General features: G+C 40.6%; 1 protein-coding gene across 1 annotated transcript in view; it reads right to left on the bottom strand.

Moving 5' to 3' along the window:
- The window catches only part of LOC150074985 (very-long-chain 3-oxoacyl-CoA reductase-like), a 229,000-nt gene that overhangs the window by 38,879 nt on the left and 171,986 nt on the right, over positions 1-18,135 (bottom strand). Inside the window, exon 9 of the mRNA XM_090389237.1 lies at positions 5,471-5,617. Coding sequence (XP_090245363.1) covers positions 5,471-5,617 — 147 coding nt within the window. The remainder of the gene's footprint in view (positions 1-5,470; positions 5,618-18,135) is intronic.

Raw genomic sequence — 18,135 nt, 5'->3', positions numbered from 1 at the left:
AAGGCAAATTGCCCAGTTTGAAATTTAAACAAAGTAAAAGAAAGAGTAATCTTAAGACGAAAGAATAAAGTCAGGTTATGACAACTTATAGGATCAGACAGGAGTCGGTGAAATTAGCTAAGTGTAGTGAATGCAGGGCTATAGCGGAGACCAAAGAAATTAGCCGATAGTTCTCTGTATATTGATATCAGTTGAAGTAACCCCCTGAGTGCAGGGGGGGAGAAGTGTGAATTGGTAAAAGTGAACTGTGACCGTGTGATGGGAAAGTAAGCAATTAAACAAATGAGGCAAATGCGGCAGCAAAGGGAGAATCAAAGACTAACAAGGTAGTGTTGAAAAGACACTAAACTTTGTTTTAGACGAAAAAAGAAACGATAGCAGAAGAATAGCATCTCGATATTGCTTTTGGCCAGCCTAATCACGTATGAGAAATAAGTTGTAGAATTAAAAGAGAGCTGAAAGTAAATATAAGAAGAAGGGGAATATAGTTGTGCTCGGTCTGTCCGAGATTGCGTAACCCAGTGGTCTCAAATTGGCGGCCTGCAGGCTGCACCCGGTCCCCGAAGCAATTTTACACAGCCCGTGAATACATTTCAATTATGTATTTGTTGTAAATACGGTGCTTATAGTTTTTGAGACATAGAGATATGGACTGAGCTTATGTGTGCGACTGCTGTTGAAGGAAAAAGAGATAGAATGAATAGTTTGGGGCTTTGTCTTTGTCACTGTATGCTTGTATGCCAGGCCACGTGACTGGGGTAAGGTGGGAGAACTTCCCACGTCGGAACAATCAGTAAATTTAGTTCGCCAGCCGACAGTTGGTGGCGCTTCAGTATTGTGGTGTCTCCGATTTTTTATAATGAGTTGGTACTTCTGATATATATATTTTCCTTGAGCCAGCCACTAGTTGGTTAGGTGCGCAGTTCATATTGCTATATAGATGGAGACAAACTAACGTATGGCTTATAAAACCTGTTTATTTGTGCTTGTTGTTAGGTCTACAATGTAGATTTAACGATAAACGATAGGTATTGATATAATGTAGATTCTACATTATATCAATACCTATCGTTTAGAATTGTGCGTAACTTTTGAGTGTTGCTTTCATACGAAAATTCATCTTGTTAAATTAAAGTTGTAAATAAAATTATAATAGTGATTTTAATTAAGAGATTAAACTTCACGCCACCTCTTTAACAAAGGGTAAAAGAAAAGTGGACGAAGAAGGGCGTGTTTTTCAAGATAAATGGGAAATTATGTACTTTTGTGATGTTGTGCGCAATAAAATTGTATGTTTTATTTGTAATAAGGGAATATCAGTTCCAAAAGAATACAATTTACGTTGCCATTACGAAACGAATCATAAAGAAAAATTTGAAATGTTGGAAGGCAAATTGAGGGAAGAAAAGTTACAGTTTCTGAAATCTGGCTTACAGCGACAACAATGTTTTACTGAAGCAAATAAATCCAGTGAAGCAACAGTTCATGCAAGTTTTGCTCTCGCGCACATCATTGCAAAACAATCAAAACCATTTACTGATGGCGAATTCCTTAAAGATTGTTTGATTAAGTCTGCTGAACTTCTTTGTCCTGACAAACAACAATTATTTAAAAATATTAATTAGTTTGTCAGCCAACACGGTAGCGAAACGTATTAACAAAATCGCTAGTGATTTACGATGTCAGTTAAAAGAAAAAAGTATAGATTTTGCAGCATTCTCAATAGCAGTTGATGAGAGTACTGACATCACAGATATAGCACAACTTGCCATTTTCATACGAGATGTCGCTGATGAATTTAAAGTAATTGAGAAATTATTGGAAATAATTCCTATGAAAGGAAAAACTGGTGCACAGGATATTTTTTCTGAAATAAAAACTATAATAGATAAATATAAATTAAGTTGGGATGAAATGGTTGGATTTGCAAGTGATGGTGTAGCTGCTATGGTTGGTAAAAAAAAATGGAATAGCAGAAAATTAAGAAATATAGTGAAAGAAGAAAAATTTCAGAATAATTTTTGCACTATACATTGCATTATTCATCAAGAAGCACTTTGTGCCAAAAGTTTGCAGATGGATAATGTTATGGAAACAGTAACTAAAACAGTAAACTTTATCCGTGGACAAGCTCTGAATCATCGAAAATTTGTTGCATTGCTTGAAGAAATTGAAAGTGAGAACGGAGAAATGATTTATTATAACGAGGTGAGGTGGTTAAGTCGAGGAGCTGTATTAAAACGGTTTTTTGATTTAATAAATGAAATCAAAATTGTCATGACACAAAAAAATAAAACCATCGACGAGCTACATAATGATACATGGATAACTACAGCCACTCCATAAAGGCCAGAAAATGCCCAATTTACCAAAAGGTGAAGAGCACATACCAAACCCACATAGATTATGGGTACACTAATCTATGTGGGTTTGGTAGACTGAACACAAAAAAGGGCTTAAAATCCTACAAATCAATGTACAGCGGGCCCGAGCTGTAGTTGAGCAGATTAGGTAAAGGCAGATGAGAGAATCTGGATGTCCTTCTCCTTCAGGAGCCATACTCCCACAACAAAAAGTGAGGGGGGCTACCTCCTGGCATACACAGTGATTCAAACTAACGAAGATATGCCCTGGGCAGCCATTGCAGTCAGCAACCAGGATATCACCTGTACCAGAATTTCCCATCTCTGACCCCTCTGGGCAGCATGCACACACCTGGTTATCCCACTTGGAGAACTCTACGTTATCTCGCTCTACTGTAGATCAGGATAAGACATACTCCCCACAATCAACTATCTCCAATACCTTTTAATGTAACTTCCAAGAGTGAAAATACTATTGCCAAAGATGCCAACTGCCGCTCTGAACTGTGGCACAGTGAGACGTATGACCAGTGTGGAATAAGCAATGGGCAATGCCTAGAGGAATTCCTTCTTAATTCGCAACTCACCATACTCAACCAACCCAACCACCCCGCAACATTCTCGAGCACCCTCTGGGAATCCTGAATCAATGTGACCCTGGCTACAAGAACAAGACCCTTTGCTGGTTACATCACAGACTGGAACGTGCATGAAGACTGGACAACATCCGACCATAGAGTGATAACCTGCAGCATAACAGTATCCCTTGCACAGCAACCTATGGTGAAACTAATGACCCAAAGATATGCCACAGCCAAAACAAATTGGGAACTGTTCAGAGAAACTCTGGTGACCCTCTTTATTACAAATTTAAGATATTACTTAAGATATTACAAATCCACACAACCTGGACTACCACCAAAGGAAAATTACACACAAATGCCATAACAACTGCCAGCAACATAGCCATCGGGAAAAGAATCCCAAGCCAGGGGCAGTACCCTGGTGGAACCAGGAGCTATGCAATATGCGACAGGATGTGAACCAAAAACAGAGAAGATTTCAACACGCGTGCCGGACTTGGCTGGAGAGGGAGGTAGCCATTCTCTGGCAACAGTACAGGGAAGCCAGTAATCAATATACTGAGCTTATAAGAAAAAGAAAACAGAAGTCCTGGGAGGAGCTCATCTCCACGGTTGGAAATACTGACCCATGGGGGATAGTATATAGAATTACAACAAATAAACTCCCAAGAGGAGAGGTAGTGTCATCAACCAAAACTCCCCAAAGAAATATGATCACCACCTGGCACAGCTCAGTCAATAACATCCTAGACACCATATTCAAAACCCAGGTAATACCAGGTACCCAAAGGCAGCTGCAACTACAAGCAGAAAATGAGACTTATAACAACCAACAACTGGAACCACCCTTCACTTTGGAGGAGCTCAATGCTGCTGCCTCTAAAATCAGAAGGAAATCCCCAGAGCTAGATCTTCTTGCACCTGAAATCATCAAGACAATAGAATATACCCCACAGCCTGTCCTGTACCTCTTTAACCACTGCCTACAAACAGGCCAATTCCCGATGGACTGGAAAACAGCAAACGTCAGACTGATCCTCAAAAACTCGACCAAACCACAAGATCAGCCAAACTCCTACAGACCTATTTCTCCTCCTTACTGTGATTAGCAAGCTGTTGGAACACCTCATCCATCAACGTATTAAAAGCCATTATAACTCAGCCGAACTTCAATCTCCAAACCAATATGGGTCCGGCAAAGGCTGCACTACAGTGGACGCTTTACAAGTGATCATGCCGACTGGGCTAGCTGGGTGGGAAAAGTGCCTGCCTGGCAACCCAAAGGTTGTGGGTTCGAATCCCGCCTCGGGCTTGGATCAAAGTACTGCAAAAACCTTGGGAGGTGCATTATCGCCACAGAAGCCGATGCGCTAACAACTACCCAAAAAAAAAAAAAAAAAACAAGTGATCATCACAGCCGCACAAAACACGGATAAAATATACTTTTTAGTAATTTCCATTGACTTTGCCAGGGCGTTTGGTTTGACTCACTCTGGTGGTCAAGCAACCCAATGTTTGTGAAGGTAGGTAGGTAGTTTGGAAAAATGAAACCTTTTTTTTTTTTTTTTTTTTTTCTTTTACAGAAAAATGTCCACATACAACAACCAACTCCATATTGCCCACACACAAAATTATCTGCATTAAGAAATCAAGCTATTGATATAAATTCAAATTTATATCAATGGTTTGAAGTTTGGCAACAGGGTGGGTGCAGTAGCTGTCATTCCATATAAACGGTCTGTATCTCTTCCAAATGGATGCAGCAGTTATACTGCTGAACTATATGCACAAAAGAACTGGAATAACAGCAAATAGTTGTCTTTCCAGATCAAAGGCCACACTGGAATACATTTTCCTGCACAGGCTTCATCACACTTTCAGGTACCATTTCTTGACTACAATCTAATATATAGAGAATGTATAAGGAATAATCTTTTTATGTGACAGCTTACAAACCTCCGCTTAGTACCAGGAAAAATATTTACATAGAATAAGAAACATTGGCCACTTCTAATGCAAATTCAAATGCATAATGAGCTCTTTAAAATTAAACCGCACCCTCATTTATGGACCTCCAGCTTCTGTAGAAACATACAGGAAGAGGTAATCCTACTGAGAACTCAAATAGGCTATACTCGGCTTTTTATTCTTATGAGAAATGATCTTCAGCAGTTGGTCACTGTAAAATCTAACTGTATAGAGCTTTATGATATAAAAATAATACTAAAATATGTAATATGAACTCAAAGTAATCCCCCCTCACTCTGAATGGAAAAATTACTGTGCTTATTCTAAGAACTGCACCTGTCACTGTCAACAATACAGCCTAATGATAACAAAAGATAGCACTAGCTTAATAAAAAATGAATTCAATAGCATGTTAATTACCAACTGAGAAATCAGTACAATGTAGCCAATATTCTATGACCTCTACTACTCAATGGCAACCACCATTTTTAAAATTACATTATATTTATCAGTTGTAAATTTAAAAAAAAGAAAAAAGATTTAGATTATATTTACCCGCAATTTGTGGGGAGGATATCCATATGTACGATGCTCCAACCCAACAGTTCCAATGGCCCATTTAACATAAACTTCCGGCGTAGGTATTTCAAAACTTGATTTCATTTTGGACATTTTTGTGGAAACAAAGGCAGGCAACAATGACTGAAAATAAAACAAAAAAGTAGTAAATGTAGTAAGTGCGATCAATGAAGCTATTATTTCCAAAAGTATAAAAAACATGTCCATTATTTGTTTTATTCATGACTCATTCACTTCTAAATGGTTTTTTGGGTCAATCATAGCAAAGTTTCATAACACACTTTGTCTGCCTAAGTCACATATTTTCTCTTCACTACTCACGAAACATCCCATATTTGCAAAATTTCTGTTTGGATGCCAAAAGACAATTTCACATTCATAAAATGAGTGTGAAATCATTTCTGAACTGTGTAAGCTATTCCTCAAACAAAAAGAGATACTACGCTTCTTCAACACAAGTGAAATCTGCTATTTTGTTGATAATACTACCTCTGGTGAGAGACAGACACAACTAATAATTGTTTCAAAAAACCTTCACTAGTATGGCTATCTTTCCTACTGCCACATTCATTTTATCTATAGCTCTGCTATAGTATACAAAGTTGTTAAGGTATTGTAACAGATCTGGCGTGGACAGATCTGGTTGGGAAACAACGATGGGCAAGTTTGGCCATGGGAAGATCAATGACAACGGACTACGTTTGTTGTCCTTTGCCGCATCTAACAACCTGATCATTGGAAACAGCCATTTCCAGCACCCTCAAAAACATCAACTTACATGGCGAAATCCATCTGGCAAGGACTCAGCAATCCTGGACTACATTTTGATCAATGCCAGATTTCGCTCATCACTCATGGACGTTCGTGCCATGAGGGGACCTGATTGCGGATCTGATCACTACCTCATCCGGGCTAAGGTGCAGCTCAAATTACGGCATGCAAAAAGATCATCTCGGTCAGCCAAGCTGGACTGGAGGCAGCTAATGAATCCTGCCAACAAACAGGCATATCAGATCGCCCTATCCAACCGCTTCGAGATGCTGGCCGTGCCCGAGGATATAAATGAAGAAGAAAAGCAGATCTCTGATGCCATCCTGGAATGTGCCAAGCCCCTATGTCCACCTGCCCGACGTCGAACGCAACCATGGATATCAGACGAGTGCCTCGACCTCGTGGACAAACGGAAACAGGCAAAGTTGGTCGACCTTGAACGGTACCGGCAGCTAAACCGAGAAGTCCGACAAAGAATGACAGCAGAAAGAGAAGCATACTGGAACCAAGTGGCAGACGATCTTGAAGTGGCGGCATCCAAAAACGAGTACCGCACTCTCTACCGCACCCTCAGATGTCTGAGTGGAAAGACCAAATTGACTAGTGACAACATCAAGAATGCTGATGGGACCTTCGTGCGATCACCATCCGAACGCCTGCAACGGTGGAGTGAATTCTTCAAAGCTTTGTATAATCACGACCCACCTCAGGGACCGCCAGCAACAGCACTCTCGATCGACCCCCCTGAGGTCTCCATGGTCGACGTTGAGCCTACAGTAGAAGAAGTGAAAGCAGCCATACAATCCCTGAAGAATGGCAAGGCACCAGGAGTGGACCAAGTCACCACAGAAGCGATCAAAGCCGGGGGAGATGTACTGCTTCGCCGACTACACTCACTCCTCAAAACCATCTGGTGCACTGAACAAATTCTGTTAAGATGGAGGAAAGCCATTATCGTACCGATCCACAAGAAAGGTGATAACCGGGACTGCAAGAACTACCGTGGCATCAGCCTCCTTTCCATCATCGGAAAGGTCTTTATGAAGATCATCCAGTCAAGACTGCAAAAACATCGCGAGCAAACCAGTCGAGAAGAACAGGCAGGATTTAGACCCGGGCGAGGATGCTGTGATCAAATCTTTGCCATTCGTCAGCTGATGGAGGAGAGGATCCGGTGTGGACAGCGAACCGTCATTGTTTTCATTGACTTTAAGTCTGCTTTCGACTGTGTCCACCGGCCTGCCTTATGGAAACTACTAGAGGTTGAACATGTACCTCGAAAAGTCATCACACTCCTCCAAACTGCATACAACGGTTTAACCAGCCAGGTGCGCATCCAGAACGATTTATCTGAGGAATTTACCATCCAAACTGGAGTCCGCCAAGGGGATGTGGCCTCCCCGTTGCTTTTCAACATCGTGGTCGACGCCATTATGAGGCAAGCATTCAGAAACAGACAGGGCATACAATATGACAAGGATCACTATATGACTGACCTGATGTTTGCTGATGATAGTGCTATCCTTGCCGGTAACGACGCTGAAGCCACGGACATCCTCTACGACATTGCCCGCATTGCCCGGCCATACGGTTTGAAGATCAATGCTGGTAAGACAAAGGCCCTGACAACAGATGGGTCGCAAGCCACCATCTATCTCGAAGGCGTCCAGATCGAGCAAGTGCAGGACTTTAAATACCTTGGGTCGCTGGTCCAGGAGAAGAAAGTTGCATCCACCATGGAAATTCACAGCAGAATTGGACAGGCGGCCACTGCGTTCGCCTCGCTCAAATGGTGTCTGTGGAAGAGGACCAACATTTCCACAAAGACTAAAATCCGACTCTTCCGGACTTTGATCCTGCCCATTCTTCTTTACGGATCGGAAACATGGATTTGTCTCAAGTTAGATTTGAACAAACTTGAGGTATTCCAAATGCGATGCCTGCGGCAGATCTTGGGCATCTCTCTTCGCGACCGCATCACTAATGATACCATCCGCGCCAGATGCCAACAGCAACCAACCATTGCCGACCAAATCCAGAAGCGAAGGCTCAGATGGTTTGGCCACGTATGTAGAATGGGCACGAACAGAATACCATCCACACTCCTTTGGAGACAACGACCCACCCAATGGAGCATCCAACGGACCGCGCCTAGGGAAAACGTGGGCCAAGCAAGTGGAAGATGACTTGAAGAGCCGACGTCTCGACCTTAACCAGGCCAGGACTGAAGCCATGGATCGTAAGGTATGGAAGAACATCAAAGAGCAAGTCCGAAACCCTGCGGCACCTACAGCAGCATACTGGTTGCGTGGCCAACCGCCTCCCCCAGCTGCCAGCTAAGGACCAAAGAAGAAGAAGAAGAAGGTATTGTAATAATCCTGTATTTTATTTCCCATGTGTAAGATGTTGAATCTTACACATGGGAAATAATAGCCCCAAAAAAAAAAAAAAAAAAAGTATACACTTGGGGTGGGGGGTTGAATGGGATTTGAGAGTTATATAATCAGACATGAAGCTCTATGAGCAGTAGATATAACAAGGAAAGTTCATGGTGTCCTATTGATGGTTTATCAAAAGTTTGCTTGTAGACATAAGGAAGTCATAATCCCATTATGTACAAGGCAAGGTAACAAGTATGGAAACTGTTCCCAAAAAAAGAAGGAGTGGGGAAAAAAAAAACAATCTTGTTGAAAGGGTCAAAAGATGGACAACATGCCAGGTAAAATCAGCAAAAAGGTGTCCATATAAGGAAAGACCGAATATGTGTGCCACAAAGCTTGGTAACTAGTCACATTAGAGGAGACCTGATAGGTAGAGAAAGTAAATGAAGGATAGTGAAATTTTTGCTGTTAACAGAAGGTGCTTCTGTGGGACTGACAGTCTTCTTTAGACTCTGGCACAACAAGCAGATCAGGAGAACATGTCTAGTGTTTCCATCATAAGTCTTGATGGAAGCACTGGACATGTTTGTCACTGATGGCACCACAGTTTGGAGGGAAGAAATCCATCTTCAGTGACATGTTGCACCCCAGTTTTTCGTAAGAAGTAATGAGATCTTCCACCAGCTGCCTGTAGTTGCTGGCTTTAACATTTCAAAAGACTTTCCATGCTGATTTCTCTCTATCAATAAGGGCACATTCGAACTGTTCATCTTTGAAAAGTTGCCTTATTTGTGGACCAATGAAATTGCCTGCCTTAATCTTCTCTGTACTAAGTCTTGGGAATTTCTTTTGCAAGTATGTGAATGCAGGACCGTTCACTTCCAGAGCCTTAACGAAATTTTTCATGAGCCCCAGTTTTGATGTCAAGTGGTGGAAGCAAAGCTTTATTTGGATCTACCAGAGGTTCAAATGCTACATTCTTCTTCCTGGTGTTGATGATTTTCATTGAATCCAACTTCTCTTCTTGTAGTGCATATCCTTGGTGCAACAATACTTAGCGTAACCGTTTTGCAGTCCTAAGAAAATAGCGATTACCACATATCTGCCACTCATAATTCTGATAATGTACACTTAAAAGGATGCTCTTCATATTTGCATATGTTTCTCTTTTGCAGATGGCATACGCAAGAGATATTGAAGAAACCATATTTCCATTGTGTAATAACATAAATAATTTGTGATAGTATCTAACTTTTCTTACTAACCCTAATAACACAGCCTTAAGACTAACCTTAGAAGCATCTATAAATAGTGGTCATCCTTCAGGAATCTGCCTCCTGTTCATTTCTGCCATTAGACTATCAACATCCTTACAAACAGTGAGTTCACCTTCCGATATCACCTTTGATAGAATTTATCATATTCTTTATTTAGAGTATAAAATGTTGTCACTTTCACAGAATGATCTAGAAGATTCCACTGTTGTAGCCTCGAGGTCAAAAGCTCTGCCTTATTCTTTGGCAGTTCGAGATCCCTAATGAGGTCATTAACGGTCATGTGGTTGATGTATCCAAATACCATCTGCAATTCGCACAGGGCGAATTGCAGATGGTATTTGGATATGTCACTGTCCATTGACTTCATTGTCATTCTTTTCTAATAGGAGGCACCATACAGAAGTAAGTCTGTGACATGATTTGTTGGCTCCTCCATATCATGGGCACTGCAAAAGGCATAAAACATTTCACTACCTGTTTTGATGAACAGGTAGTGAAACGTGTGGAGCCTGGTTCTTGTCCTGGTCAGCTACTTTACACCCAAAGTACAAGAAGTCGGCCTTTTGGTAGAGGAACCACCATCTTCCCGAAGAACTCATTTGTGATAGTTTTCTTAATTTTCTGGACATCATCTGAGTCTGTATACCACCTAAGTCCTCCATGGGAAGACATTCTGAATTTGTAAACTGGGCTATCACTAAAATCTCAAAAAAAACAACTTCATTATTGTGGGGGCTTTAATTTACTGCTACCATCTAGTGATCTGTCAAAATTTGTAACATCACAGTTTGAAAGCTTAGGTTTAAACCCTTTAATTTCATTGCCTACCAGAGGTAACAACAAACTCAACCAAATCTTCTCTAACGCTGCTATGTCTTCTGAACTCTCACTCTCAATTGCATTTAAATCCAACCATGATCCAATTTCAAAACAACCGTCCTTCAACATTCCATTCCAGTCTAATAAGAACCCAGTCTACAAACAGAGATCATTTAACCTCAAACATTTAAAACGGGACATCTGTCTGGAGCTCCTAAGCCTGTACCCATGGGACAGTTTGGTCAACTGTCCTACACAATTGGCATATACTTTCTTCTTGACCTGGTTGGCCTCAATCTCAAAAATCACTGCCCCTTCTTTCAATTCAAATGTTTGGTGGACCCCACAATGCGAGTCCCTTTTCAAATTAAAACAAAAGACTTTTGGGAACTTTAAAAAATCTAACTCGGAAAATGACTATCTAAATTTCTTAGCTCGCCATAATAAGTTTAACAAAGTAAAGAGGAAAGAAATCCAACAATTCAAATCTATTAGGATCAAGAAAAACTCTCAAGTATAACCCAAAATATCCCACCCATTACTGTCAAATTTCAATTTCTGGTTGGAACACATAACTCACTTCAACAACAAAACAAATCCTTGCCCAGAATTTAAAGGATGCATGCCGTTCATCAACAAATTAAGCAATATTTCTATCTCAAAAGAGGTGATGGAAGATGCTATTAAAAATCTCCCTTCTAAAATAGCTAGTATCTACATTTTAGACCTTGTCTTTTTTTTCAATCAGACCATAATTAATAATTTATTTTTTCCCCTCTGAATGAGCTCACTACTGAAATGCCAAAACATTAAAAGCAACAAAGACATCAGACCAATATTAATGTTATTCTCTGTACTAAAACTCCTAGAAAGATCTATGTTACCAACAATTAAGAAGCAACTCTTCCCAGTACATCATAATCAGTTCCACACTGACCAACCTTCTCACAACAAACCAAATAATTCTGAAACCCTTGATGCTAAAAATCAAATCTACATAATTTACACAGACATCAGCTTTGCGTTTGATAACATACTCACACCTGAATCTCCTCGAATGGTTTTCCCTCATCAATGGTAACCTACTAAAATCTCTTTGCCAATCTCCTCAAAGAAAGGGGTCTTATAGCAAATTTAAAAAAAAAATCCTATTGTGCCATTTGCTCATCTCGAATCCCCCAGTGCGGAACACTGTCAGCAGTAATGTTCTCTGCAATCCTCCAACTTTTCTTACTAACCCATAAGCAGGTAATGTCTTATGCAGATGATGTTAAAATCATTGCCACCTCAGATTCAAGTCAATCAACTACCTGCACTCAAGAGCTGATCTGTAACATCCTCCAAGAATTTGCCTTGTACCTCAAATCTTTCAATCTCTCACTCAATCCCTCAAAATCCAGTCACCTCCAAATCACTTCCACGGGTGAACTGAAGGGGGGGCGATTCTCCAACGCATCACAGTCTAAAACAATGCACGAAATGTGAAATGTTTGAAGACCTATCTAGAACAGGACATGATCTAGCCAAGGAGGATGTCTTTGTGTGTGCACTAGGTGCAAAGACTGTGAGGAAATTAGGTGCCAACTCAGCATTCTGAAAGGCATCTATGAGAGTTTGAGGTGTAGGGTAGATGCCATCGAGGAAATTAATATGAGGGGCCCATCAAGCTCTCAGCTGCCCAACTCAATGCCAGAGCTGTCCTGGGCATCAGGCAACACAGCAGCAATCTCCAAGGCAGAATGCGCTGGTCCCACAGGAACTAGTTATTGTTGGTGACTCTATTGTCAGGAAGACAAGATATATTATGCAAAAAGGATAGGTGGAACAGGACCAGGGTGTGTCTGCCAGGGACAAAAGCTGATGACATTGTAGAGCAGATATCTTTTAAGGGTAGAAAAGGTGATATTGTTGTACATGTTGGCACTAATGACCTTAAGAGTAAGAGATCTGCAGATTTAATTAACAATTACAAGTCAATGTTGAAAAAAAGTCGCAAGCTAGGGTTGAATTTGAAAGTGTCTGCAATTCTGCCCAGACACGATAGGAGGGAATATACGATGAGAGCCTTGTCAATCAATTCGGCCCTAGAGAGATTGTGCAAGGCTCATGGGGTAGAACTTTATTCAGCGTGGTCTGTGCTTGCTAACAGAAGAGACTGCTTCTACAGGGATGGGATACACTTAAATAGAAAGGGTGAAAGAATATTTGTTGATGCTATCAAGGCAGTGTTTGGTAGGTTGGAAAACTGCTAGCTTGGGGGGATTCACAGACTAAAAGATTAACAATAGGCAGAGGCAAAAGCAATTCTTGCACTGACTGCTTCTATTGTAATGAGCAGCAGCCTAGAGAGCACGTTTCTGGGGATTTCAAGAGCTGCTGTGAGTCATCATGGAACAAGCAAATACATGGGCTGTGTTAGAGTAACTAAGAGTATGAACAGGTGCATGTATACTTGCATGTACACCAATGCTAGAAGTATAGTAAATAAATTTGATGAATTTGAAGTGCTGATCAAAGGCAGAGGAGGAGTTATGCTGTTAGTTAAGAAACACATAAAATCGAAGGACGAGCATCCAGTGGAAAGTGCAATGTTGAGTCAGTTTGGTGTGACATAAACAATGGTAAAGGGAAAATGAGAGTAGGAGTGTGTTATTGGCTTAATGACTCTGATGAGTACAATGAACAATTGTGCACAGACATCTGTGCACAATTGTTCATTGAACAGAATCAGTATATCAGAATATCTTGTAATGGGGGATTTAAACTTTCCAGATACTTGTGGATTAGTTTTCCTTGAACTTGTGGATTAGTCACATGCTAGCAAGACTTTTCTAGACTTATTGGAGAATTATTTTCTACAGCAACATGTTCAAGGGACAAGCAGAGGGGATAATACTCTTGCTCTGATTATAATCAGATTTATCTGCAAATTCCTAAAGCAGGAGCCATCACTGCTCATAATTATCAGCAGTGAGGACTCATGCATTAGGAATTTGCAAATAAAAGAACCACTAGGTGATCATGGTCTACTGATGTGGGATTTACTTAAAGATGTAACTATCATCAAGGGTGAAGGGAAGGGTTTTTGTTTTCATAAAGGGAACTCCAGTGGTCTCAGGCAGTTTTTAAATCCTATACAGTAAAATCAACTGATGATGTTAAAAACAGTGAATTCTAAATGAAAATCAAGGAATTCATCTTGAGAGCTACTAGGCTTTTCTTACCAACTAAGAAATACCGTTCGAGATTTAGACCTAAATGGATGTCAGATGAACTAATAAGACTCGTGGCAGAGAAAAAAATGCATGGGATGCATATAAATTATCAGGTGACACAGAAGCCTAGGCAGATATAAGCTAGTCTGCAATCAAGTCACAAAGGAGGTTAGGCAAGCGCAGGCTGATTATGAGAAATCTTTGGCCAAGGAAGCAAAGAAAAACAACAAAGACTTCTTTACATATGTAAACCTCTAAAAGGAAGGGAATGAATCAGATTGGTCCACTTGATGTTGATGGTGTCCTGCTCAGATAGCTGACAAACTGAATGAGTATTTTGCATCTACACTCACACATGAGGAATTCTGTAAGAAAGGAGAGAAAAAAAGTTTACTAAACGCTAACAGGGAGCTAATTTTGTAACAACAGAGAGCAAAGTGGAGAAAAAATTGTTGAAGTTCAACTTTGAAAATGCACCTGGGGCAGATGGAATCTATCCAGTAATATTGAAGGAGGCTTCAAACCTTAGCAATAATTATGAGAGTATTCCTTTAAATTCAGGAAGTCCCCATGGACTGGAGATGTGCAAATGTATTCCCAATTCACAAAGGAGGTTCAAAGGGTAACACAAATAATTATAGATCTGTTAATTTAACTTTTGTTCTGGGGAAAATAATGGAGTCACTCATTAAAGAAGTGTTGCAGGATCACCTGGACAAGACTACAGTAATATTTCAGACACAGAATGGGTTTGTTAAGGGGAAGTCTTGTCTGACTAATTTTATTGGACACTATGATGTAGTCACAGAGGAACTGGATGCAAAGAATAACTTTGAAATCATAAATTTGGATCTTAGAAAAGCCTTTGATACTGTTGCACATGGAAGACTGCTGCACAAATTGGAGCAGTGTGGCACTGGAGGCAAATTGCTGCTATGGATAAAGGCATGGTTGAGTGGGAGTAGACAGACAGTGGTAATCAATGGAGACTGCTCTTCATAGACTAATGTTATTATTGGAGTTCCCCAGGGTTCAATGTTGGGTCCATTGCTGTTTTCTGTATTCATTAATGATATTGATTGATTGATGATGGCTTAATGTACAAGTTTGCAGATGATACAAAGGTTGGCAGGGTTGTTAATGATAGTACACTGCTGCAACAGGATCTAGAAAACTTGAGCAGATGGGTTGAGAGGTGGCAACTGAAGTTTAACATTGACAAATGTAAAATACTACATATGGGAAGCAGTAACCCCAGAGTAACGTATCAACTCTGTGGTACTATACTGATAGTGGTAGAGAGTGAAAAGGACCTGCGGGTAATTGTGCAGGCAGATATGAAGTCTTCTGAGCAGTGCTTGTTTGTTTGGGGATTTTTTTGGAACATGAATGGCCATAATGCGCCATACATAGGTTAGTATTTATGCTATTTCTTTATGGATCGAGAGTCAGGAAACTGATTGTTGACTAGCTAAAGGAGGTGGTATACATTGATTGCTTTGAGAAAGTTAAAAATCTTTGAGACATCTGTTTTATTGCCCAAAAGTGAACTAAGTGTTAGTGGTTCTTCAGTTGAGGCTGGATTGAAGTGATTCTGGCATTCTATTGCAAATTTTGTGCATTCCACAAGGATATGTTTCACTGAAAGCACTGTTTTACAGTGATCACACTGGGGGTGAATCTCCCCTCTTAAAAGGTAACCATGAGTAATATTAGTGTGACCTATACAGAGACGAGCTAGTATTACCTCCTGTTGTCGAATTGCACTGAGACTTGAAGGCCATTGCTCAAGATTTGGCTTGATACTTCGAAGCTTATTTTCAAGTTGGTTTTGCCATGTTGATTGCCACTGGTACATGCATTTTTCCTGTATTATTCGTCTATAATCTTGAAGTGGAACTCTCCACTGTACATCAGGTGGTAAGTCGGCCGCTTTTGCGGCATTGTCCGCTAATTCATTTCCTGGAATTCCCATATGTCCTGGGGCCCAACAGAAATGTATGGTTCTTCCAAGCTCAGATAAGGTATATAAAGAGTTTGTTATTTCTTTTACGACTGGGTGGGTGATGTTCATGGTGTTTTCCAGGGCTTGAAGTGCACTTAGAGAATCAGAGAAAATTACACTGTTTTCAATATTGGAGGTCTCGATATGCTTCAGTGCAACCTGAATTGCCAATAGTTCAGCAGAAAATATACTGAACTCATGTGGCAGTTGGTAGGCCAATGTTATGTTCGGGAAAACTGCGGCAATTCCAACGTGGGTGTCATTCTTTGACCCATCTGTATGAACTACAACAAAGTTTGGAAACTGCTCCACCACTGCAAGGTACAATTGCAAGAAATTTTCTTTATGTAGTGCAGATTTATCCCATTTAGGAAGGTATTTATCACATAAAGGTGGAGTAATGCTCCACGGAGCAGGAATAGTGGAGGGGTATTTGAGATATTATCAAAACTCAGATTAAGTTCTTCTAGAAGATGTCTTATTCTTATACCTAATGGTCGGTTAGCAGTAGGGCAGTTATGGTATAACCTGCTGTGTTGGGGGGTGAAAAGTAATTACCAATTTGGGTGTTCAGGCATAGATCTTATTTTATATGCATAGCATAATATAAGTTGTTGCCTTCTGATAGAGAGAGGGGGTTCGTGAGCTTCGGCATATAGACTATGTGTTGGAGACGTGCGATATGCTCCTAGAGCAATGCGTATTGCACTATGATGGAGAGGATCAAGCCAGCGAAGGACACTAGGCCTTGCTGAGCTATACACTGGTGCCCCATAGTCAAGTTTTGATCTTATTAAAGATCTGTATAGCCGTAATAAGGTAAGGCGATCAGCTCCCCACTTTGTTGCTGAGAGAACCCGGATAATATTTAATTTTTGTTGGCAGGATGTTCTTAGTCTTTTAATATGTTCCAGGAATGTAAGCTTATGATCTAAGGTGATTCCTAAGAATCGTATGCTGGGTTGAACTGCTATTGGTTGTCCCTTCAGTTGTAGTTCCGGGTGTGGGTGCAATTTACGTTGTCGGCAAAAATGGATGCACAACGTTTTTTGAGAACAAAGCTGAAAACCATTGGTTTGTGCCCATGTACTGATCTTATTTATTGCCCCTTGTAACTGTCTCTCGTCGTATTCATGTTTTTCGCATGGCAAGAAATACTAAGGTCATCTACGAACAGTGCCTTATCGATAGGGTTTGGAAGTTGTTCAGCAATGGTGTTTATTGCAATTATAAAGAGTGTAGCACTAAGTACAGAGCCCTGGGGAACTCCTTCTTCTTGAAAAAATAGTTCCGACAGTGAAGTTTTAAATCGAACCTGGAAAGTTCACTTGTCTAGGAAGTTGCGTATGAAAATCGGGAGATGGCCCCGAAGTCCATGGCGGTGTAATTCGCGGAGTATTCCATACTTCCACGTGGAATCATAGGCCTTGCTGATGTCAAAGCAAACCATTACATGGTGTTCCGATCTAAGGAATGCATTCCGAATGGAATTCTCTAGTTTTACTAGTATATCTAGTGTTGATCTGTTCTGTCGAATGCCGAATTGTGCAGAATGTAAGAGATTGAAATTTTCTAGGTACCATATCAGTCGACGGTTCACCATCTATTCCAGAATTTTGCAAAGGCAACTGGTCAAGGCAATGGGTCTATAGCTAGTAGGGTTTGTTGGGTCTTTTCCTGGTTTAAGGAATGCAAGGACTGTAGCGTGGTGCCATTGTTCAGGGAATGTGTCTTCCCGGTAGAGCCTATTGAACAGATCAAGAAGTGACTGCAGTGATTCAGCACTTAGTTCCTGTATCATCGAATAATGGATATTATCTGGTCCTACAGCGCTATGCCTAGATGTTGACAAGGCTCTATGTAGTTTGTGGATAGTGAATGGTAAGTTATATTGTTCTTCTGCTTTTGAAGAAAAGTTTAACTTTTGTTTTTCTGAATTTGCTTTGAATCTTCTGAAGGCTGGCATGTAACTTTCTGTTGCTGATGTTTTGGCAAAAGTTTCCCCTAGTATATTGGCAATTTGGGTAGGGTCAGAAATGTTCTGCCCTCTCCATTCCATGATAGGCTGAGGTGTCGTTTGATATTTACCACTCATTTTCCTCATTGTTTTCCAAATTTTATGTGTGGGAGTTGCTTGATTGATGGTTGAAGTGAAGCGAATCCAAGCGGCCTT

This window comes from Mastigoproctus giganteus, chromosome 14, assembly GCF_048544385.1.
Source record: "Mastigoproctus giganteus isolate SK-2022 chromosome 14, ASM4854438v1, whole genome shotgun sequence".
NCBI lineage: Eukaryota > Metazoa > Arthropoda > Arachnida > Uropygi > Thelyphonidae > Mastigoproctus > Mastigoproctus giganteus.
The sequence above is the reverse complement of the archived record's forward strand: the minus strand, read 5'-3'. Positions and strand labels throughout refer to the sequence as shown.